This window comes from Eublepharis macularius, chromosome 2 (genome assembly GCF_028583425.1).
Source record: "Eublepharis macularius isolate TG4126 chromosome 2, MPM_Emac_v1.0, whole genome shotgun sequence".
NCBI lineage: Eukaryota > Metazoa > Chordata > Lepidosauria > Squamata > Eublepharidae > Eublepharis > Eublepharis macularius.
The window spans coordinates 168,297,244-168,323,481 of NC_072791.1; the positions used below are offsets into that span (position 1 = coordinate 168,297,244).

The 26,238-nt window shown below is 39.9% G+C and overlaps 1 protein-coding gene across 2 annotated transcripts in view; it reads right to left on the reverse strand.

The window, feature by feature from the left end:
* Positions 1-26,238, reverse strand: part of OSBPL11 (oxysterol binding protein like 11) — a 60,517-nt gene that overhangs the window by 15,952 nt on the left and 18,327 nt on the right. The window contains exons 2-6 of one of the 2 annotated variants that reach the window (XM_054972213.1): positions 14,770-14,838; positions 13,229-13,404; positions 9,696-9,724; positions 6,414-6,593; positions 2,506-2,707 (exon numbers count right to left, since the gene is read on the reverse strand). In XM_054972213.1, the coding sequence (XP_054828188.1) occupies positions 2,506-2,707; positions 6,414-6,593; positions 9,696-9,724; positions 13,229-13,404; positions 14,770-14,838 (656 nt within the window). Of the gene's footprint in view, positions 1-2,505; positions 2,708-6,413; positions 6,594-9,644; positions 9,725-13,228; positions 13,405-14,769; positions 14,839-26,238 lie in introns of both variants that reach the window. The other variant, XM_054972212.1, reaches the window with a different exon arrangement.

Below are 26,238 nucleotides of genomic sequence, written 5' to 3' on the forward strand. Positions count from 1 at the left end.
TTGCCTGATCATGAGAATGAGACCTGTGATTGGGCAGTGATGACATGTACCACCTTGCTCTGGAGGAGAAGGAGATGGTGTTATGAAAGGTGTAATTAGACACCAAATACAGAACCCAGTAAGACTGGATGGTTATGTAATCCACTCAGTCAGGTTGCTGCACCTACTTCTAGCAATACCATTAAAGGGGAGGGGGGGGGGGAAGCCTCGAATTTCATTAAGGATCTAGGAACAACAACAAGTTTTGCTGGGGTGAGGGAGGAATGAAGTATGAGTTTTTGCACAGCTGAAAATATGGTGTGTATTGCTGAATAAAAAGTTTCTCGAAAGTAAAAGGGAGCAGCATTTGGAAAATAGACATGCATTCATTTAATGATTCAGATGTCTCCAATTACCCTCCCCCCACCAAGCTAGTCTATCAGAATGGATACAATTCCCCATCAATAATGAAAATGTTCCATTCTATTCTGGAAGGCTAGTGCATGTTGACTCTAATAAAGCCCTATTAAAAGACACACACATGCAAGCTTGAATAAAGGAACAGTCAGGCTGGAACATAAACATTACTGATAACTTGGCATCTTCTGCCTACAGGGTGAGATTCTAAGCTTAGCTCTTAGTCTGTACAAGGAAGTTCAAATGGCAGCTCTCCAGAGACTTTTATTTCCTATTACTAAAGTGCAGGCAAACCTCAGCAAAGTGAGAATATCAAAGCTTGGAATTATTTTAAAGACATTTAAACTTTTTACCTATTTATACAATATACTGAAATGGCAAGTAATTTATATGCAGAAGATTATTGCTTCAGTAAGAGTCAAAAATTGGTTTAACTGTTTTTACTCACATAAAGCCAGACACATTAAGAACTCCTTAAGAAGAGACAAATTCAGGTGTGTACAGTAAATACAAATTAAGTGAAACCGTCTCTGTAAGAGAACTATTTTCATGAAGACGAACAACTGTACAGAGAAGGGAATATGAGAACCTCCCAGTGCTGATATTAGCTTATCTTTCAAGGAGGATTTATGCTGGAAAAGAGTTCCTCTTCACTTAGTGACAAAAAAGCCTTTCAATTAATTTTCAAGTTAGTTATAAGAGACATTTGAGATTTTCCATACTAGCCCCAGAAATTAGCAGAATGCACGGAGGAGAATGCATGAGGCAGACTATTTTACACTACCAATTTCTGCTGCACAGAAGTTTTTAAAGAATCTCTTCTTATGTTAATAGCAGCAAGCCTTGAATGTAGTCTGGGCAAGGCCACAACCAGGCCATTGTACTGAGCTTGACTGACATCTATCAGTTGTCATCTTAATCCTGACTGTCTATTCACATATGACTTCTTTTGGCAGTTAAGAAATAGCTTACCAATTATCACTAGTTATTTGTTTCTCAACTGCTGATCACTGGAGCCTAGTTTTGAATAGGAATCAAATGGGCCCACCCCATGTTTTTTCCTACAAACTACAAATCACTTGTCACCCATGTGGTTGAAGGATACAGTGTGCTTCATTCATACAAATCCAAACTCAGCATCAGAAGATCACACATTAAGATTCCTATATGCTTTTGGGAACTGAAACAAGATTATGCAACTGAGCCATTTTTGTCAGTTACAGAATGTCTCCTATTCCTGCCCCCTCATCCACCAGATAAAGAAATGTCACCAAGAAAACCCTATAATGCTTCAGAGAAGTAATTAAATTCTAGCACATTGTATTGGTTAGTCTCATCTGAACTTGGAAGCCCAATTCCATTTAAACAAACCAAGGAAGGCGGAGAGAGAAGAAAGTGCCTGAATAGAATATGTTGCCTGGTGGCACTGGCTATCAGACGCTCAGCAACGGCTGGAGGTATCAGGTAGGTTGGCAGGGCAGGAGGAGGTGGGAGCATGTCAGACAATGCAAGGGCATGGTGGCTGAGAAGATCTTGCCTGCTGCGTGATGCCTGCTAACTGAGCATTCTAGATAATCCAATGTTAAGCAAAACTTTGACTGTAATTTAAATTAATTTTAACAGGCAACAATTTCCCCATATCATTTATTGCAAAATTATTATTTAACTATTAGTACTTTAATATTGTATTTTCCCATTTAGTCATGATGCTTTTATTTGTATGTTAATTTCTCATGTGACTTGACATCCTTTGGAATACACGTTTATGATATTAAGTGTTGTACTGATCAGGAAAAACTTTCAATACAAGAAAGCCAAAGAAGATTAAGACCCTTGCTTCCTTGACTTGGCAAATTTGTTATCAGTTTTAACCCAGGATTTTTCAATGGGCAGAGTATGTACATTGATAAATTCGGTGTGAAAACAAATCCATGCAAAAACCAATATTGTTGGCTAAACCAAGCTCATTTAACGTAATTTCCATCATGAAGGCAGCCTCTACTGAAGAAAGGTAAATCAAAGTTAGACTCATCAGTAAAAACTGAACACACTGATTTGACTTTTTCCCTCTTCTGTTACAGGAGAGCAATAGAGTAATCTATCACCCACCACTAGGTAAGGATCCCTTCTGCTGTGAGGCATGCTGTATCTGGAGAATGTGGAAGCAATCGTTTAAGCAGTTCATTGTTGCCATAGAGGTTGCCTTGAGCATCAGCAAGTCTTGGTCTAAGGAAGAAAGGTGACCAGAGGCAGGAAGGCATTCTATGCTTCTTATCAAGTCTCTCTGTTGTCCTTCAGCTCGAGACATCATCTAACAAGCAAAAAAAACCCCATGAATTTCACAGAAGACTGAAACCTAGTTAGCTCAACCTTCAGTGGGATTCTCATTTACCTAAAAATCCTTGTTTTCCAAAGTCACTGTGTGTAATCTTGCACAAGGAGTACCCCGGGTTATTTATCCAAAACTTGCAATTACATAAACTTTCCAAGCACCCAAAGCATACAGAATATTAAATGAAACTGTTTTATTTATTGTAGTGCATCTCAGATTATTTGGTCAGATGTTTGGTAGGATCAGAGAACTACATTTTTATTGCTTATTCAAAAGCATGTACAGCTCACTGCTCTTGAATCTCTTCTTTCCTGTTGATTTCCAGTGCAGGGCACCTTCCAGACACTATGTAATGGAAGAAACTGGCTGTCTAATTCTATTCAAAAGGAAACAAAGGCAAATTGAATATAGTTTGGTGCATAACAGCAGATCCAGCAAAGTCTTCAAAATAGTTCAGGCAAGCCCCGTTCCCCCCTCCATACGGCCATTTATTCCAGAAGTTCAAGAGAAGTCAACTAGACTGCAGTATTTGGGGTCTTAGTTTTCTCCCTTTTTGAGGACAGGCGCCAACACATTTACCTCTTGCTCAGTCTTCTGGGATTTCTCTCAGCTTGCGTTTATAAAGATAATTCTTAAAGGCTCTTGCCTTAGTATCATAATGTTACAAAGGATGAGGACTTTTTAAAGTTCTTGAAACTGATCTGGCAGTTTCCTACACTTTCTTAAGCTCAGCACGCAAAAAACACCTCCTGATCTCCTAACCCTGGTTCAGAAGCAAAGCCACTTCTTAGGCCTGCAAGCTCATCCAGTTCTCCTGTTTGAGACTTCTTCCCCCTCCCTTCCCTTTTCGGCATTAACTACAGTTAGAATTACACCTGCACTGAGTCAACTATAAATAGAGCTGGGAAGGGATGGGTGGGGAAATTCAAGCAAGTGAAGAGCAAAGGAACATGTGAACCTGAGGGAGAAGGCAGAGCAGAGCACGCAAGATAGACGGATACTCCCAGTACCAGCCATGGTTAAGAGATCAGGAAATACTGTCTGCATCAAATATTAGTGATACTCATTGTTTGTTCACAGCTATAACCAACAACATGAAAAATAAGTACAGCTTTTGCCAACCCAAATTATAGTATAGTACTTCTGTTTGTAAAAAAGGATGAACCTCTTTAAGATATTTTACATTAAAGTTACCTGCTCTCTAAAGGAAGATGTATCTTGTGTCATCATACCTTTTTGTACCTCAGAAGTAAACATTATAAATGCTCTTCCATAGTCTGTCCTGATTATTGAACTAGTCATTTAAGACACACTGCAAAATGACGACTGTCTGATGTAAGCTGATACTACACGATGTAAAAAAGATACAGGTCATCTCAGGGCTGGCCTAGACAGAGTTTTGTCAAGGCCTGGAAGCAAGTCTGACTTCTGTTTGTCAAACAATCACAAAAATTTCCCTGGAGTAGAACTTGGAGAAGCAGAAAGCAGTACAAATGGAAGAAATGTACACTGTGGCATCTGCATTACTTGTAATGCTGTCGTGAAGACCACAACTCTAATCCACTGCAAACATTAAGAAACTAATAAGTAAAAGATGAAAGTAAATTTCTTTCTCCATGCTGGTTAAAGAACTGCACTTGAAACTGTGAATGTCGTCGCAATTCAAAGGGTTGTCTGGAATGTGCATTTTGCGCATTCCAATTATTGGAGAAAATAACCTTTTGATGTCATAGGTATAAAAGCCCACAGCCATCTTTTTATGAATCTTAGCTTATTGGGATTCTTTATCTCTGCCATTCTTTTGTTAAGGAAAAGATATTCTAGGTTACCTGCTGCATGGTAAAAGAATGGATATTCACAATGGGCAAGAATATACTTACTACTGTTGGACCTTATTTTTATTTTCATCACTTACTATACCTCCGAAGAATCCTTGGGCAAAAGAAGAAATAGCGACTCTCAAACCTTTCAACGTAAGGCCTACTTTAAACATGACACCAGCAACCTGTAGGACCTTGCACTCATACAGCATTTCATTTAAAGTGGAGTGCTACCCACATAAAACACTTTAATGACACACAGCTGCGTGTGCGCCATGTAGGTGCTTTATGTGGGCAGTAGCCACATTTAAACATGCGAGTGCTGAGTCCCATGGGTATTTATACCTCAGCCAACATCATGCTTAAATCAAGCCTAAATCAGAAGCACTGAATATTAGAAGTGTTATGTAACAGAAGGTCTACCGCAGATCATTCCAAACTCAAAAGGTATCATTAGAAAACAACCTTGTCATATCCCTGCAAACTCTGGAACCAGAGTATTTGCACTACTGAAGGACCCAGTGGGAAACAAAAGTTAGTCTGTGCACCATCACTACTGTGATAAGTACCACAGCAGGCAACCATCAGAGTCTAGAACAACAGGTGAACCATGACTAACTATGCAAACCTGTTAACACATAAATAAATACCACGCAGTAAACATTCTTATATCAAAATATATTATAAAGTCTTTGTAAAGTGCAAAAGTATACTATTACTAAAGGGTTCAAGTATTCAAGGTTGTACAGTCAGTATTTCCGGCTCAATAAACATTAACAAACTGCGGTCCCAATGAAAACAGGAGTCATAACAGACATGTTTAACCAGTTTACAGACAGGCACATGCCACAATCTTGCTTCTAAGTAGTACAGACTAGCTTGTCCCAGTTCAACATAAACAGCCTTTTAGAGTAGAAATTGATACTGCATCTGAAAGCAAAGGGCATATTAGGCTTCTAATTGAAGCAATCGCTGGAAAGCAGGGTGGCTTTGTTGTCCTGACAGGGAGCCGGCTTGCATGCCTGTTTTGGATGGACTTTCCTCAAGGGTTGCAGTCCCTTTTGGGGATAGGGGAAGTGCCTTCATGATTAAAGGAAATTTGTGTTCTGGCACCTTCTGACCTACCAGGAGAATAAGACTGATGATATGATATACACAGCATGAATTGTTGTTGGCTATGAGTATTTGTTTTACTTGCCATTCTTCATAAAATGGAAACTGGTTGTAATATTGACTTTTAATATTGTATATACTTATTTAAGCAGTTGTAATATCAATTTCTACACTAAAAGGCTGTTTGTGTTGAACTGGATTTCATTTTCGGCCTTTGGGCCACTCTGTTCATTCTTCATCTACATTCTACAATCGGGAAGCAATAGCAAGATAGAATATGTAATTCATAGTTGCAGAGAAATATCAGTTTACCAAGTAGATAGAACAATACTATATTTTATCAATGACTTTCTATCAAAGCCTTTGGAGAAAAGATAGAGCAGAAAGCTTGCGAGTCTGTTAATCTCATCCTGGGTTGAAATTAGAAGCAAAATAACTTGTGAAAATGATGATTCACGTGTACACGTAAAATGCCATCAAGTCACAAGTGACTTACGGCAAGCCCATAAATTTCCAAGGCAAGAGATGAACAGAAGTGGTTTGCCATTGCCTGTCTCTGTATAGCAACCCTGGACTTCCTTCAAGATCTCTCATCAAAGTACAAACCAAGGCTGATCCTGCTTAGCTTCTGAGATCTTATGAGATCAAGCTAGGATATAAACTTCCAGATAGTATAAGGAAATTATGCACTCTGATGTGAACCATTCTTGCGAAACAAAATGAAGTTGCTAAAAGCTTTGATTTATACTAACCTCTCTTACATCAGCTAAATGATCTGGCTGCAGGATAGGAATTTTCTTCCCGCCTGGCAACTTGTGATGGCCAACATTAAAAAAAGAAGCTGCATTTTGGCTGGGCCTTCTCTGCACTCCCGGAGAACCACTTCCTTGAGATGCAAGAGAGAAGCTGCGAGATTTCAGAGGAGGATTGTTCTGGTGAACAAACATATGGATTAGGAAATGCTAGAACAGTTCTTCAGCCTTGACCCTCTTTTCTTACCCCACACACATTAATAAATACCTATACTATTGGAAGATGCAACCAAGAATTCAGAAAAAAGCACTGTTAATTTATTCAAGACTTGGCTATATGTTAAGCATTCCTCTGGCCACAGGACTAGCAGCCATCAAGGCTGCTCCAGGAAGGTTGTTCACTCTCCCTCACTCAACAGGGAAAGTGTACTGTTCTCTTTTATATTTATTTTTCCTGTAGTAAAAAATTGGATGGCTCTATCAATGCTCCATGGAAAATAGAGAAGACACGTCAGTTCCCTGAGATGTGTTGTGAAAACACTTGCAAAGCCTTAGAATTTTTACAACAATTTTGGTTTAGCATTAACACCAGGTCACACCAATACCATCTTGGTGACAATACTTGAAGCCACCTTCCGTGTATGAACTAGACAAATAAGGAAAATCCCCCCAACCAAAGGTATCCACAATATAGCAATATACAACCAATATCTCACAAACAAATGGTATAAAACTACTCAATAATCAATATATGACTATTTATAGATGATAATTAATCCAAGTAGTAAAATGTCAAGTGCAAAAATGGAATATCCAATCTTATATTCCAAGAATAGAGTGCTCACAACATATCTACAAATACAACATCAATAAATACACCAATAAATACAATAAATATGTTTACGGTACATTCAATCACTTTTGATATAATAAATATAGTCAACTAATCACAATTTATGGCCACAGATCAATGACCACGTCTACTGGAAATGTCTTAAATGATTTTTCATCTGTCTTGTAGGCATGCCGGGATGTGAATCTCCAAGGAGTAGATGTCATTGGTGGAAAACAAACAGGTAAATTGGATGGAATCCAGTTTTAATTCAATAATCCTGTATTGTATGTTTCTCTTTCACAAGTCGGATCATAATGGAAGCAAGGGCCCCCAGGCTTGATGAGCTGCCAGGGAACTTGACTCATTTCGCAATTTTACTTTCTCAAGTGCATGTCTGTGATTCCAAACGTAACCTGATAAAATAAAACATTTTATAAACCCAATTCATGGGATACTCTATTGCACTATACCCGCATTACCCATGTATGCATCAAAATGTCATGCTCACTCCAACCAAGGGAGATCCGAACATCAATCCAGCAAACAGCTGCAAACCAAATGTTAAATGACAGCCACATTCCAGGCCACATCACAATCCTAATCCTATTTAAAATTGATGCAATTACCTGCTCATAGAGATTTAAAGGCATAGTACATGCAGTCATCATCCTTTTCACAGGGAACCAATTCAAGCCAATATACCACCTAAATATAACATGATAGATTCAGCTCTTTTTTAAGTCCTTCTGGTGTCAAGATACCCAACCTAAAATGCCATGCTGATTCACACTGTAAGAGTTCTCCCTGCAATATATGTCTAGGGCCCATTTTGTCACATACAAAACCATAAAATGGAACTCATTCTCCCTAGAATGAGCCTCTGCAAAGCGAGACACCAGGCAGCTCGTCGGGCAGGAGGCATGGGAGCCCTTGCTTCCGTTATGATCCAACTTGTGAAAGAGAAAAATACAATACAGGATTATTGAATTAAAACTGGATTCCATCCAATTTACCTGTTTGTTTTCCACCAATGACATCTACTTCTCTGAGATATGCACACTGGCATACCTACAAGAGAGATGAAAAATCATTTAAGACATTTCTAATAGAGGTGGTCATTGATTTGCAGCCATGTATTGCGATTAGCTGACTATATTTATTGTATCAAAAGTGACTGAATGTACCTTACATATATTGATAGATACGTTGTGAGCACTTTATTCTTGGAATATAAGATTGGATATTCCATGTTTACACTTGACACTTTATGACTTGGATTGATTATCATCTATAAATAGTCATATATTGGATATTGAGAAGTCTGATACTATTTGTTTATGAGATATTGGAGGGTTGTATATTGCTATATTGTTAATACCTTTGGTTGGGTGGATTTCCCTTACTTCAGCTTTACCTGGAGGTGCCTCTCTATTTTTCTAACCTTCCATGTACGCACAAGTAGAAGGTGCCTGAAACAGCACATTAAGGACTACTTTTTGCAAGCTGCAGCTACGTGGTTTCAGAGAAATGTGCTTGTTGTCCTTTCCATCTTTTCTGAACATTTAACTGAAGCAATAACACTTGCGGCCAACAAGCTGAATATATTGTAATCTAGTTAATCTGTGTTTGCACAAAAACTAGACCGATTAAGTTTTGATTAGAAGTAAGCTGGCAGAGAGGAACTCACACTTAACATTCTCAACTTCAGAAAGCAGTAACTGCGCATGAAGCAAGTTAACCAAGGAAAGTTAGAAAATCTCCCTCTCTGGAAACTTTTATGAGTATTTAACTATCTGGAAAATTATTAAAGTCTACTGAATAATGGAAAGTCTGGGAGATTACTCTTGGCTGTGCACCAAAGGATTCAGGGGATGACTTGGTAGGGACAGGGACTATAGATTATGCTATTGGGTACTAACTGCTGATGTAGATATGTGCTTACTAGGGAGTGTCCGTGTTGCTAAACGTGCCAAATAAATTAGTTATGCTTTGTGTCAGAAAGATTTCATCTCTGTGCTTGGCTTTATGCTCATTTTCCAATTTTCTACTATCATACTCGATTGTTTCACTGAATATCCTAACTACTGTTCATTATTTTACTGTGCTCAATGAATGTCCTAACAGTTGATTATATCGTATTTCACTTGCACTGTGTAATCTGTCTTCGATCTCACTGTGAAAGGCAGACTATAAATAAATAATAATATAGTAACAAGTTCATCCCCTCAATTTTCAGCATTTCATATAAAATACAGCTTTTTAAAAACTCAGTTGTCATTTCTGTTTGATGCCCAGTCTTTTTGGACAGTTGTAACCATCAAGCTATGCACATGATGAACAGTTTAAAGCAGTACTGCTGCATAAGTGAGTATGTGTTGCTGAAGTGAGAACAGTACCTTTCCAATTGCTTCGGTATGGTGCTGTGTACATATCTGAAGTCTGCTTACCCAATGCTGCCGTTCTTTAGCATCAGCAGCTGAAAAGAGACAAGCAGAAAGAGAAGATGATACAGAGCTAGGCAAGGCAAATATCTGAATATTTCTTTGAAGTTCTGCAAAGATTAAAAAAGAATGTGCATAAAACATAGGCTGAACTTAATATGTGGCATCTGGATCTTACCCCAAGACACATTAGAATTCCACCCCTTCAGCAGTAGTTCTCAGATCCATAGCATGTTCTTATGAGGTTCTGAATGCCACAACAAAAAGAGATGATACTGGTGGCCTTTTCTAGAGCTAATAATGACAAGGCTAATTAAAACTTAAGCTCATTTTGCATTTTGAAGAAGCAGAACAAGAGTCTTGCAACTTCCAGAAGCTTGAGGTACTCATTTATGTATACATAAATATACTTTATAAGAGTAAAGATTTATTTATCTTATTTATACTCCCACCTTTCTCCCCAATGGAGACCCAAACCAGCTTACTTAATTCTCTCCTCCAATTTCTCCTCACAATAACCCTATGAGGTAGGTTAGGCTGAGAGTGTATGACTGGCACAATGTTAGCAGTCAGACCCCTCTCTCATATTAGAAGGGTAGTTTATGAATAGGAATATCATTAAGCCCAATTGCTAGCAGTTCCAGACACTGTCCAGCAAGGCAGCATGGATGCCTGGTGGCCTAAAGACTGGAAAATTAGCAAGACATGAGCCATAGAGTATGCCTGACTGAATGGCCCCCATGCCCCGGAGAGCAGAAGAGTAAATGAAGCTTCCTGAGCCACTTCCCTGCCTAATCCCATCATCACCTCCCTCCACCTTTCCTTTCCCACTTACCTAATCAAGGCTATTCAACCGATTTGATAAGCCTCCCTATCCTGGGTCATCAAGCAATATTTTACCTGTAATCCAGCCTAAGATAATCATATCACACCATTCCCAATTTATTGTCCTACCTCCATACAAGCAATTAAGCCATTGTTTTTGAGGCAAGACACCAGTCTTGCTCCAGGGTGAGTTGTGGACTATAACTAGACTGCCCAGCCATATGCTCAGTGATCGTGTGTTCTGGACCCATCCACGCACCCTCAGATTATGCCTGATCCTTCTCTTCCCCTTCCGTGAGACAATGGCCATCCTCACTGCCATTTCTGTGGACCTTCTCTCCCTTCAGGAATGGTAAATATCACCCCATCCCAATTGCTCTTTCCATTTCCTCCCTGTTTTCTAGTTAGCTCTGCATGTATGCTGTGTGCGTTCTCTGTGTGTTTGCTCTGTTAATAAAGAACCCTTTACTGTTGAACACCCGCCTGTTTACCTGAGAGTTCTCTAAGGGAATGATCCTGGTATATATTGACAGAGATCCTCCAGTTACTCCCTCTCACTGAGTCTCTTTTAATGCTAATTCCCTCAACTTATGAGACACTCCCTCCCCCCGCCCCATTTAGGGTAACATCAGGGCCACCCAACAAGCTTCCATTGCAGAGTGGGAATTTGAAGCAGGGTCTCCCAGATCCTAGTCTGACACTCTAACCATTATACCATATTCAACAGGGCTGAATATGTAGGTACATCTCAATCCATATACCTGTGTATATAGTCCCTTTTCTTTAAAAATAGGCAAACTTTAAAAATAGGCAAACTCCCCACAGAATCATAAAGTAGCTAAGACGCTCAAGGTCAGACTGCCAGAACAGAAATGGCAACTGCTCTATGCAGAATGAATGGACATTTGAAGCCACCCCAGCAATGTATGGGTGACAGTGTGGATGTATATGAACTTAAATTAAATTGCAAGTGAAAAGGGGAAAGTGTTCTGATAAAAGTAGTAGTGTGAGACAATAACTTGAACAAAAGCTGTTTTATTTGTCCAAGCATAAGCCTTCACAAGAAAACTCTTCTCTCCTGAAAGAGAGACTGACTTCCACAAGATGAACACAGGAAGTGGTCCCAGGAAAAACAATCCGTGATTCGACTACAGTTGGGATGGAGAATATATATCATATATTGTCGAAGGCTTTCACGGCCAGAGAGCAATGGTTGTTGTGGATTTTCTGGGCTGTATAGCCGTGGTCTTGGCATTGTAGTTCCTGACGTTTCGCCAGCAGCTGTGGCTGGCATCTTCAGAGGTTTCGCCACAGCTGTTGGCGAAACGTCAGGAACTACAATGCCAAGACCACGGCTATACAGCCCGGAAAATCCGCAACAACCATTGAGAATGTATGAGTTCCTCACAGCATTTTCCACAGGAGGGAGCAAGAAAAGCAGCTGAATGAGGCATCCCTCAGATGCACTCTCCATTCTAAATTCCACCACCAGCACTTTCATACCCACTCCCTTTAAAAAATCTGCCATTTTCTTTCCTTCCTTCCAACACAGAGAAATACAAGCTACACTGCTGCGCTTTTGTCGCTAAATCTGAACTGAGCTGGAAAATATGAATCTAACCTTGGCTGAGAAGAGCCAAAACTTCTGAGGACACTTCCCTTGAGAATCTGTACAATAAGTGAATGTACAAGGACCATCATTTCAACTAAGCCTCAGGGCAATGGGATACTTGAAACCAGCATCAAACTGTGATGGTACACTGATGAGAAGAATGGATAATCACACAGGTCCAAACACAGCTATCGGAAATGTGCACACATGAACAAAATAACCAGCCTCAATGAGAAAGGTCTGAACCCTACTACTTATCATCTTGTTTGAAGCAGTCTTCTATGCCCCCCAACAGGAAGTTAAACACACCTGAGCCTTCACATGATCCACTGACTTGTCCTGAACTATTTGGGAATCCTTGGATTTATTGTAAATTGCAATTAAAAATTCATTCGGAAGCAAGAATCTGATTACTGAGAGACGCCCACATAAGTCTATTTTGGTCAAAATAAATTATCTTGTTTTGTTTCTGCAACAAAGAACAAGAGCTTTTTCACTGCTGCATCTGTTCAGCCTGCATAATCAAGCAGTGTGCGAAAGACAAGATGTTTCTAACAGGGGCAAAACAACAGTTTTTCCATGAATACATCTCAAATGATTATAATCTGGATTTCCAGCATATGCTCCTTTATTGTTCTATAAACTATCTTGTTTATCAAAGCACCTTTGTTAGATCTTGTTTTACTGGAATTACTTACATCTTTTACTACTCACACTTTTCCAGTTTGCCTTTTGATAAAACCTTCCAGATTTTATAGTTTATTGAAATATTAGGAAAACAATCATTTTTATTTCCCACTAAATTACATATTTTCCAAACAGCTCTGTGTTGTTTGTTGTTTACACAATTATCAATCAGCAAAGACTAAATCTCTTGTATAAGGACATTAATTTAAAACAAATTTTAATCTATCCTTTTATTAAAATGAAGTACAATACAAATCAATATGCTACACACAGAAACGGCATCTTGTTCCAGTTCTAACACAGCAATTTTTCTCTGAGTGAAACATGGCACTCCAAACTGCCAGTCAGCTCAAAGGCAGGACTACCCCCTAGTGGGGAAACAACATACTGCTGCGCAGGAATCATAAAATTCTACCTCTCAGCTTGTATTGTTCTCCACTAGCAGCATTCACTGTGAAAGTATGAGAATCTTCATCACTAGGTGATATCACAGCTCCAGCCAGCTGTAAAGTCCCTCTAGGCTTCTGGTTTCTGGATTGTTCATTCACAAAATATTCCAGGAGGCCAGCTTCATTATTTAAGACAAAAAACCTAAAGTTGTGAGGAAAATGCCATTTTAAGAGCCATACAGTTTTTATAAACATCTACATATGTGTGCAGAAAAGCCATGTTTGGCAGGGAGAGGATATATTTTGTGGGAAATATGATCAAAGACCAAATATGAATTGTAAACATAGACTGCAAGGCTATGTCTTGATATGAAAGACAGGTAAGCTGACCGAGGACAAGGTATGGTGCACATACAATTCTGTAACCTTCAAACAAGCAAGAAGCCTTCTGTAATCTCCAAACAGGAAAAGAAGCTTTCCCTTCAGCACATTCTCAGAGGTGCTTAGTCCTTAATGCCCATGTGATCTACTCCCAATACCATCCAGTCCCAACCTAAATATCATACAAAAATCACATGGATCTACCCAGCTCCATGTTTTACTACAATTGTATACTAGTTGTTTGCTTTCATTCTCGTTTACATTCATCTGGCCCCAAAGGCTAGGGTTATTTAACAGGTTGGTAAAATGTCGTGATTTTATATTCTCATGGTATTATTTTTTCACAAGCAGAATAACAAGAAACATAAATATGGAATGTGGACATAAATATGGAATGAAAGCAATCAACAATTATTTTATAAAATGTGAAACACCGTTCTTTGAACTCAGTGTATTGCTCACAAAGGGGAAAGGGAGTGACTAAGATTAGTTTATGACAAAACATGAGATGCAAAAAGCCTGTAAGACAGAAGGGTATTGCCAGCCTATGCCAAACATGGCTGACACCAAGATTTTGGGGTAGGAGGAAAGACTGCATGTAAGTGGGGTGGGAGAGAGAGGATCAAACAGAGCTTCCTCAGAGTTTCATTTGACCTGTGAAAACACAGTTATTTCAAGCCTTATTTTCAAAATCCCCCAAATGGAGCACAAAAGATAGCTGAAATACTGATACAATGCTGACAGGTAGCTCACAGTACTAACAGCAACATTCAGCAGGGATCCACAGTATTGTATAGACAATATAAATCTAAAATCAAAGCATGCTTCATATATGCAGTTTGCTGCGATCTGACTTTTCAAATGCCTTTCAGAGTTGTGTTTTCTCCTGCACAGTCTTTTTGCAATGTAATGGTACTAAATTCTCTGGTTAAGTGAAAAACGTACAGCTCACCTAACCAAGATATTAAGTGAAAATAAGATTGCTGCCTTGACAATTATGCTTTTATCAATTTCATTATCAATTAATGATAATCTCATTATCAATTTCCCCCTAAAACTGGGAAAAATAAGTTCAGGTTTCTTACTTCCAGCATTTTAAAACAATTCTATACTCACAAAATTAATTCAGTTTTATTTAATCAAGTTAGTACATGAAACAGAGAATGAAAATAAAAATCAGACTTACCGGTATTGCCAGCCAGTGACAAGATTTGTGTATTTCATTAAATAACCGGAAATGTTTTCCATGTGATCACTGTGACAGAGGTAAGAACAATGCCCATCAGTTAAAGACAAATAATGACAATTGAAACATTTTACATAGAAGTTCTGTAGTTTCATATTTGCAGTCTAAATCAACTTTCAATAGCTTGTCCCAATTTTATTTTTAGAAAGACTGCATCACTTGGTACAAATCACAATGACTCTTAAAAACAGAGCACTGCAAGCATTCACTCTCTCTCTGCTTGTCTTTGCAATGCTGATTCTGAATCAAAACACTTTAAATATACCTACCAGACTGCAGATTAAGGGGAGCCATTTCCAACATTACTGATGCAGAAAGCATCTTGGCTTGGCAATCAAATTACCAGGCACCTCTTGGCTCATTTATAAAGCTTCACTATTATGATTAAATTACTCAGCATACTTAAAGATTTCAATTTTTCCCAAGGGTTACCTTGGAGGTCCTGAACAATTTCTCCAATGGCTCTTAAACTAAGATGAAAAGTAGGCTTAAATAAAATGGACTTAAGGAAATCAATCACTGGACAATAATAATTTTATAAAAGGCTTTTTCATTCCCCATACCCCCAAACCAGTTCTTGGAACCTGGAGGAACACATTATAAATTACTATACTCATTGTGAAATAAAATATTTGGCTCAAACCACAATAGATTGAATCTAATTGAAGGCTCCTTGTTTGTGTCCACACACAGTACAGAAGTTCAAATCAAGAAATTAGAGCCTTTATATTATCTTCCTTGCTTTACTGGTACCTGGCACACTGGGTTTTAAAATGTATACCCAGCACTTTCCAACTTTTAATAACTCAGCTCATTATTCCCAGAATTTCTGACATATATTTGCATTTCTCTCCTGTGTTTTCTTGAAATATACCCACATCTATGTTTCTTTATACCAGATAGGGTTTTGGAAAAGACAAAAAGTGAAGCCACCAGTTAAGATAGGACTGATAAAGAACTCTTTCTGATCTGTGCACACATGCATGCATACAGGTGGCATGCCAATTTGATTTGATCTATTTTGTCAAACACAGCAGTCCACACAATCATCTATAGTTGTACTGCTTATATGTACTTCTGAATTTATCCAAGAGAGAATAACTGGAGGAAACTGGAGGAAAAAGAACTTGAGAAGACACACAGGCTTGGATTCCGTCTAGAATGTCTGCAGGAACAAAGAGAAGGGGACATGTTTACAGCTTCTCTTCTCCCATGGCAGCACCAAACACCCCTGAAATGCTGTTCCTGGGGAATGGAGAATCCTCAGAAATAGTTTGGGGGGATTAGGGGTCTCCCACAGGAGAATGTGGCTGGCAAAAAGCCCGCCTTGCACCTGAAAATTCTAGGCAGGATCCCAGCCTTTAAGTACACCACGTAAGAATGAATTTCCATTATTGTTAACGTAAAGAATACCATGATCTCCTTGGCTCACAAGATTTAAGGGGTCTGTGTGTTCCTTTTGGCATTACAACAGATTTGATTAACTACTGGTTTTTATGTTTTCAACTGGATGGCTTCCATACAGTGCTTATGCTTCTCAAAAGGTAAAGGAGACAGCATGATATTAGCCATACCCTGAGCTCACGGAAGTCAGCAGAGCATCCTATACAGGACGCAAACAAAGAGCCTTAAGATCGTGGCCTGGAAGACTTCCTTTTTGAACATGATGAAACATTCTGAAGAACTTAAAAGCTTGCACACCATGTTGTGGTGTTCTGGTTAATCTTAATAAAAGGCATTACATAGCTGTTATTTTTGGAATTTACTATGGACTAACATAGCTACCTATCCCTCTTGGATTCATGTTATTCTACATTTCTGCTATTGTTTTGACACCAAGCCACTAAGTTCTTGACAATGACTGACTCTGCAATTAATATGAATGATATCATCAGAAGTAAAATACAATTCTGTCAGAGCAGGCAGGTATAACACAGGTTCTAGGTACATACAATATACCACACCCACTATAGCAAAAAGAATCATATCCCACTGATCATAATCTAGGGCATCATTCAACATTTACAGATAACACATAACGTTAGCCATATAATAAAATCAGTTGACAGAAAAGTCAGCTAAATTTTCAAGGTTATAGGAGGCCAATGGTTTTCCCTAAATAAAAACACAGCCTATTTGTGGTATCAAACACAAGAATCAGCAAACTTCCCTAAGAAAAGGAGTTCAAAAGCCTGGAGATATTAGTGCATAAGTCTTATAGGTTAGCCAAATTATGTTATTTTGCAAAGATTTAGCACCTCAAAGCCTTCTGTAAAGGCCTCAATGGGAGGTAAGATTCATACAAAATGGAAATGTTCCCTAGTACGTACTGGATGCATTGTCATTTAGGTATTAGAAGGACAAAGACAGTACACTGAATTTTGCTAGAAACCAACAGAATTTTGCTAGAAACCAATAGATAACAAGTGCATTTTTTTCAAATATTACATGATTGTGTCACTCAGTAATTATCACAGTGGTGTGACGAAGTTTCTCACACCTCAAAGTTTACATCAAAGTTGATAATAGTCGAGTCCATGCTCTTCACAGGCTCAGAGGCTACAAAACATCTTTTTACAAGCTCACAGGTACCCAAGGAAAAAGCAGGTTGGGTGTGACTCACCTCCTGGCACAAGAGCCATTGAGCTTCATGGACATGCAGATACGGCCCTAGCTCAAAAGAACTAAGGATAGAAAAGTCGCACCTAAGCCACAGAGCTTGGGAGTCCAAATGGAAAAGAACAGATCATCTTCTTGGGACAGGAAAAGGAAGACAACCCACAAGAGGTGGGCTGTGCAAAAATTACAAAACTTCTAACCACAAGGAAAAAAAACCTTATTAGTTAACTCTTTGAACTCTCTTACCCACCTTGCCTCCTTAAGTGGAACAATCTCATTGCTGTGGCAGCCATGATCATGGGTAGCTTGACAAAGGGGGAATCCTCACTCAATGAGAAAGATGGGACATTTCTGAATACTGGTAACTACAAGAATTAAACAGCCTATCCTTACTTTTCATCTTGTAAGTTATGTACTGCTTTAAGAGAAATGAGTTTAAATCACTTTGTTGATTCTTGCTCACTCTGATGTGATTTGCAAATGCTGTCTGTGCTTGTTATTTCTTCATTACATTTCTTAATAGTTTGGTAACTTTGGTAAACCAGTCTTTCTATCTACAAAACCACAAAAAGCCCTATTCAGTCACACTTATCAAGGAGAAGCAAAAGGAAAGGGATGCTCTTTGATCCCTTCATCTCCACAGTGTACAAGTTTTTGTTCATTCCTGTGTTAGTGTGAGCAAAATCTATGACATGACACTGAGGCAGAGCCTGTAAGCAGCAGTGCAACTAAGAGTTGCAACTAAGAGTTGCACTGTGCTGTAACACACCCTGAGCCTGCTTGCGTGGAGGCTGGGTAATAAGTTGAATTAATAACAACAATAACAACAACAACAGTTCTTCAGTAGGAGATAATCTCTTAATGACTAGTTCGATGGCAGTCTGAGAGAAGCAGGTTATACTAGGAGTTTGAAGATTAGGGGCCTTGCTGGGTGGAGACCCTGGATGGCTGTGGAACTTCCAGACTCATGTGTGGGCAGAAATGGAGCTTGCAAGACCATTTCTCCACAGATGGGTTGCTGAATTAAGTTTCCAAATACTTTTCAAAGGCAGCACCATGTACTACAATAATCAAGGCATAAAAAACAGAATCATGAATATTGCTAAATCTCTGTTCTGCAGATAAGGCAAACATAATAAATGTAAAAGGCATTTTTCACCACTATCACAACCACAATACAGGAATCAGCCTGTATCTTAAAGTATGCCTGAACTGTATCCTCACCACCTGCATTAAGATGCATCTTTCACTCTTTTGCACCTGAGTTTCACAGTAAGATGAGTCAACAACATCATATACACTTTGGATGGACTTAGCTTCATTTTGTTTACCCACCCAACAGTGCCTCCCAGACCTATTCTCAGATACAGAGCAGTGTTCCTGGATCCAGTGTAAAAGAGAACAGCCAGTGTGGTGCAGTGTTTGACTTTCAGATTAGTACCTGAGAGTTCAGATTCAAATCTCTACTCAACCATGAAGCACACCCAGCGATCATGGGGCTGTCAGTCCCTCTCAGTTTAACCTACTTTCCAAGGCTGTTGTGAAGATAAAATGGAGAAGGGGAACCCATACATACTGTTCCAACTTCCTTGGAGGAAAGGCAGGATAAAAATGTGCTAGATAAAAAACAGTGCCAGATGTCAGCTTGCTGATCTTTCACTCCCACTCCTGGGCAAGTGCAACCATCTATAGTAAGCTGTTGAGAAACAGTTGGAGGGAAAGAATGGCACTTTGACATATCCCCACAGAATAATTCACACAGGGTGTTAAAGATCAATCCCAAACACTAACCTATACAACGGCCTGATCAAGGAGGAGCGGTTCCAACTCAACATTGTTCCCTAACCCCCTGCTAAATCCTGTAGGTGGCCCAACGAAAGTTGGTTTCTATAAATAGGAAAGAGTGGGTTGGATCCTTTCTACTCCTTTTTACTAAAAATGTTGCTTTGTCAGCGGAAAGCATAATTCAGTGGGAATCACTGGATTCAACCAGTTACTCCAGCTCTGCTTAAATTACTTTAAATGGCCATACGGGAAGAACAAGCTATCCAAGGATTCTCTGCTGCAATGGGAGCTGCCTGAACAAAGCAATTTTGGACTGTGGTGACTCTCAGAAGAGGCTCCGTCCCTGCCAAAACTCTAGGAGGTAAATGTCATTTTAAAGTATTACAAAAATCAGAGTGAAGAGACATCATGTAAGTAAGATCACCCATGTGTTTTCTGTTCATTAATTTACTCAAGCACACGAGTACTGCTGAAAGATTGTCTTTGTCATATACAAAGTATAAATCCTGTCCCGGATGCAATGCCTAACTAAAGCTTTTACTAAATACAATGACCTATTTTTTTTTCTTTAGAAGCTTATATCAATATTCCTGCTTTTAGAACTGCATATACAGGGCATGAGAACAAAAGAGCCAGAAACATTCATCTAACTGCGAGACAGAGTAAGTGACTTAGCATAAGAAAATCTACCAACCTTTCTTAATTACTAGATTCCATAAAACCCTGTGCCTGGTACCTTTCTCTAATGTCCTTTTCCTTTTCATTATTTGTAAAAGGTTTGTCTGAGCCAATGCCCCACTTCACTATAGCTCACTCTCTCATTTCAGCCCCATCCACCCACACAGAACACTCACTGTGAAGATGGACTGTGTGAATCCAGCCAACTGCCTGAGCCAAGTATGGGAACATATTTATCATAAATCAAGCAGTACTCAAGGTCTTGCTGCCAAAAAATATTGGTTGCAGAAAGGACAATAATAACAACAATCTGCACTTATATACTGATCTTCTAGACAGATCAGTGCTCCACTTAGAGCAGTGAATAAAGTCAGTCTTATTATTATCCCCACAATATAGCTGAACAGTTGGGGCAGAGGAATGGCTTCCCCAAGGCCACCTGCTGAGTTTATGGCTGTTGTGGGATTCAAACCAGTAGAGTGCTTATTTGCAACCTAACCACTATGCTACAGCAGCTCTCTGATGGATCACTTGCCACCCTCTTAGATTTTACAATCCAATAGGGGTGTGCATCCCAAAAATATTCGGGTTTCTACTTCGGAAAAACATTTGGAAACACCCAAAACCCAAAGTGGCAAGCTGCTTTGGATTCGGGTATTTCAATCGCTTCGGAATGCTCTGTAAAGATTCAGAGCATTCTGAAGTGATTCAGGGGGCTGGGCTTTCCCCCAGCACCCCCACCACACCCCTCAACCCCACACTCCCCCCCACTCCAACCCACTTAGCTGGCCCATTAAAAGTCCCTTTAAACTATCAGCCGGCAGGGGGGATTCCCCCCTGCCACCCGCCGGCTGATAGTTTAAAGTAACCTGCCATTTGCAAGCGGCAAGGCCCTTTAAACACCCCAAACCCCACAACCCCCAGCCTCAGCCCCCCACTCCCCAGCCGCAGCCGCAGCCCTCCATCCTCCAGCCGGTTGGAACAGAGGGGACTTTGAAGGGAAGGAGGTTCTTGGCAGGGCTTGCAAGCCGAGCGGAGAGCCTCCTTCCCTTCAAAGTCCCCCCTCCCCCCTCCAGCCAGTTGGAACGGGGAGACTTTGAAGGGAAGGAGGATCTCAGCGGTGGCAAGCCATGCTGAGATCCTCCTTCCCTTCAAAGTACTCAGCTGCTTGTGGAAACCCCGACAAACAGCTGATCCATGATTTAAATGTCCCTCTCCCTCCTGCTGCGTGGAGAGGGACATTTCAACCCCTTACCCTGAAGCTAAACAAATAGCTATACAAATGTCCCTCTCCCGAAGCTATACAAATGCTGAAGCAGGGATGTGAGCACAAACTAGTTTTTCACCATCTGGCACTGACATGTGTGAAGAACAAATATGCACATCCTAACCTACTGAATATGCACTAGTTTAACATTAACATGCTAATAATGCTTGAATTCTAAAATGGTAGGAAAATGGTATTTCTATTTCAGGTATGGAAAATATGGAGATGCCAGCTGTGAGTTCTGCAATGTCACAGAAACTCTCCAGAAGAAGCTGGAAGCTTCCAGAAGTAGTCATATGAAAATTTAATCCATTCATTCATCAAAAATGCATACGGTTAACTACATTTTCTGTAAGCAGGTAACAGCCATATTAATTAACAATCTAGAGTCTGCCATTCTCACTGAGATTCAGTAGATTACAAAATTTAGCAATACTGTAGGAATAGTATAAGACATATAATAAATATTGTAATAAGACTGGATAACACAATAAAAAACAAGAAATGCATCTAATAAACAGTGTCCTCAAGAACAGCCTTTGCCCATTTGTAAAAGCATTCCATTTTACTACAACTCTATTTCCTTTATAAAAATGTCCTCCTGAACAATTCAGATTTATACATTCTGTAGAATTATATAAGTGACAAAGCTGACAAAATTGTGGACTTGTCATGTTGGCCGCCAAATATTTAAAAAATCGAATTTTGAGATGTAAGGGGGGAGGCACACCACACTCCCACAACATTACTTTCTAATGACTAACTATGGTTGACTAAAAATGTAATCCCAAACATGCTTTTTCAGAAGCTACCTACACTGGGTTTAACGGATCCCCTCCCCACTAATCATGCAACCTTATCTAGGCATCACCTAAACAACAAAATCCTTTAAAAAAAAAACATCAACTGAAATGCATTTTTGTTATGATTTTAAAATCATTCAAATTAAACTTCTTTAACACATTAGACAGAAATTCAATATGCCACCCCTCTAGAAAATGACTTGAAGCATCTGACACATTAAAAACATTTCAATAAAATCATAAAATTCACCAATATAGAAGATAGAACAATCTAGAAGAAAGTAAAGAAAGCACCAGGTGAGTCTAGAGAGGGAGGGAATTCCAAAGGCAAGGCACTGACACTGGAAAGGCCTGCCTCTGGTTGCCACCCACCTCTGCAGGAAGGGGGCACAGACTTGGAAAGGTCTTAGCTGGTGCACTATATAGTATGAAAGCAGGAAATCCTTTAAATATTCCAAGCCTCCTCCTTCAGGGGGAGTGCAACCCCTTCCAGGACAGATGGATCTTCAACCCTTGAGTGGGTTTGTCATTGACCAACTGCACTTCAGTCTTATCTGGACAGAGGCTGAATAAGTATCCCATTCCATTAGTTGCTGAAAGATGCTGAGAGGCCTAAGGTGCTCTAACTTGTCACTGTACCAGGAAAATAATCAGGTAATCCATTCCCAAATGCAAGTCGTAATCAAGAATGCACTAGAATATCTTTCTCCTCCAAGATTTCCTGAAGCTGCATTGCTAACCACCATTTGCTCAAGCACCTCACACAAGAATGTAATGTTGGCCACCAAGCAACAGTTTTGTTCTGGCCTCAGGCTTCCTGGTATGATGATCTCCTTGAGAGCCAAGACTTAACCAGCTGGTTATCACCTAGCAGGGTCTAGATCACAGGAGCAGGCAAGGTTATAAAGCTGGCTCAGACGCAAGGTCTGTGGCCTTGTGAACTGGTTGAACCAGCAAGGTTCCAGGGTTTAAATAACCTGGAGAGCAAGAGGCCCCACTCGTTCCTGGGCTTCATCTGCCCAAGGCTTGATTGAACCCTAATCCTATGAAGCACTAAGTGCACTTAGGCAGTGATCTGGTGCAATAGCTGGATGACACGTTGCCCGTCTGGCTTTTCTCCATCACTGCATTGCCTTCTCATGGGCCTGCTGTCTCTTTCAGTCTCGCTGCATGGGGGGAGAACTTGGGGGACAGGTAGTCCAGGAGCAGGCCCTACAAGGCAGAGGACTAGATTCTGGCCATGTTGGTAGTGTTGCCTAGAGCTGAGCCTTCATGGGTAAGTCCTTTGACTGAGGCCTCAGAAGCCAGAGGCCCTGGGTTTGGAAGAGGCTCTGGGTCTGGAGGGGGGGCCCAATGGCATTGGGTACCACCTGAATCTCCTGATCATCCCTCAGAATGGCTCCTCTTGGTGATCATCTGAGGAATCTGCTCCCAAATCTGGCTCAGGAAGATTCACAACAAATTATTCTAGTCATTTGGGTTCAAGGGGGGCCATCTTCTGGTGAGGTCTCATGACCACTTCTTTCAAATTAGTTGGAACTATACCCTTCCCTCAGGGAGGCATTTAACTTCCAGACCCACTTGACCAACCCAACCTGGCATACATACTATCAGACAAAAAAACCTGCACACTTCTAATCAGAATGTCTACTTCATCAGGCCTTATCAACTGAAAGTCATCCATATAAATGGGACCAGAGTATGCACCAACAGCATCCTAACATCAGCTATGGCATCTAAGTTATGGCATATACAAGCAATTTTATTTACACAATGCATCACAAAAGAGTCATAGTGAACATATACATTTTTTTCTGTGTCTAAAGAAAATGTAGCCACATACACAGCAAGATACAAAATTAACCTCTGAATACTTTTAAAATTAATTATTATTTATTTATACTCTGCCTTTCTGAGACCCAAGGTGGATCATACAGTGCATAAGGAATGTTATCATAACTTTGTAAGCCATAAGCATCAAATTCATACCGTCCACTCATCTCAGTCTCACAAAATAGCAACACTCTTCAAGTCTGAACTGTGCCTTATCAACTCCTTAGAAGCTATCTAATGAGGTCTGTTGTATCTCACTCAAGAGCAACACTTCCACAAGTCTCTCCAATAACACTTTCTGGATGTGAGAATAGGAAAAAATGATTAGACATGACTGAATTCTTGCCTGCGTTATATGTAAAAAAGGCCCCATCACCACTTATGAGAGATATGCTCTAGAACAATAATTTCTTTTGTATAAATTGTTGTGAAAGAAACTCTGTTTCAGTAACCTTCATTGTGTAAATTGTCACCTGCTGATCAATAGAAAACAAAGCCAAGAACAAGATGCGGGTATGCTACTAACACAGGGAGTAAACTACTGGATCTCTTCCAGGGAACTGTTTCAAGAAAGCACTGTTTAAACTGCTACATAATGCATGACCTGTGTTTATGCATTGTGCCACACTCCCTGCTTCCAAGCTACAAAAAGTCCAGGAGCTGTACTACTGACTTTGGTATCATTTGGATGACAGCGAGCAATTTATGGTATCTTAAAAAATTTGTTCTAGTTACAAATATATAAGCATAGTATAGTGAAAGCCCTAAGACTCCTAGAGTAGGCCACAAAATAACAGATCCAGCTTTAGATTAGAGATGGACATAAAATGGGAAAAAACCAAAACGAGCATTTCATGTTTTGTCGCATTCCACAAACCACAAATTACGAACTTTCACAAAATGGTTTGTTTTGTGATTCGTCAGAACCCAGGGCACTTTAATGGCTCCCTTCATACCCAGAGATGCCAAACTTGCAGGGAGACTTCAGCAGGCTCTCCTCCACCCACCTTCACCCAACAAGCCAGCAAGAACAAATGCTCTAAATAAGAATATAAGCAAAGAAAATTAAAGGAAAAAAGGGAGGGGGGAGGGGGACTTTGAAGGGAAGGAGGATCTCGGCGCAGCAAGCTACCTCAGTCAAGCTAGGCCCCAGAGCCAGGCAATGCCCTGAGACTGAGGTTGGGTGGGGTGGAGGAAAGAAGGCATCCTCACCCACCAACCTTCCCAGCAAGGCCAAAAGTTGAAAATAAGAAAGAGGCTTTTCAGTGTCTTTTAAAGCAGGAGCAAATCCAGCCCAAACTCCCAATTCCACTCTCTCACTCCAAATCCCAGCAATAGGTCCTCCCTCTCCTTCTGTCTACTGGAACTGAAAAGCTCGAGGCAGAGAGCTGTGCCTTATACAAGAAATGCTCACATAGAGCAGAACAGGAGGTCTCTGGTTGGCAGACAGACCTGCCTAACAGGGTTTGGAGAGATGAGATTGGTGCTCCCATGGCTATAGAAGACGCATCTTCTCAGTTGCCGAGGGGATTAACCCCCCTGCTCCTTGCTGTATAGGGCAGAATGGAAGCTCTCCAGTTGGCAGGGAGAGCTGCCTTATCAAGGTTATGTGGGCTAAGATTGGGGTTTCCAATGGCAACGAAAGGTCTGCAGACATTCCGAGCCTATATATTCCCCAGGCCTATGTTGCCTGGGGAATCAATGGATCGGCACCAGCCTGTCTGGCATCACGAATCATTCACAAATTGAATGAATCGGCCCAAAAAGTAGTGAATTTCATGAAAACGGTGGCTCCATGAAACACGTTTCGTGAAACACGAATCGTCACAAAATTTTATTTGTATTTCAATTCATGCCCATGTCTACTTTAGATTCCCTACTGCATTCAAAAGAACACTATTTTGTTAAAGTCCCTGATCCCACCTTAATTGCCCACCCTAATTAATCTCAGCATTCAACCCAGGGGAAATGAACAAAATGTTTTTAATGATGAGAAAGTGCTCATTTCAACATGTGTAGTATAATAATTTTATGTAAGATAATCTACAGTATTAGAGAATGATCATTCCTGCATATACTGTCGATGTTTTTCAAACACGTTTATTGTTTAAATATGACTAACCTAGATCACAGTTAATATGTTATCATATGCATGATAATACACTACTGAAGAGTTCAGAGCTTTTAATGCTACAAAGTTTAATTTGATCTCCAAATATGCTGATATTCCTGTGGTGACTTATGAATCTACTTCTTTTGTAATCCGCCCTGAACCTGCTGGTGTGGGGAGGGCGGAATATAAATCTAATAAATTAAATTAATTTTTTTTACTACAAAATTTGTTTTCTCTATTTTTAACTTTTATTTTTCCTTATCTCTCAAATGGCAAAAAGATATATAGTAAAGGTAGCACAGGTGCTGCAG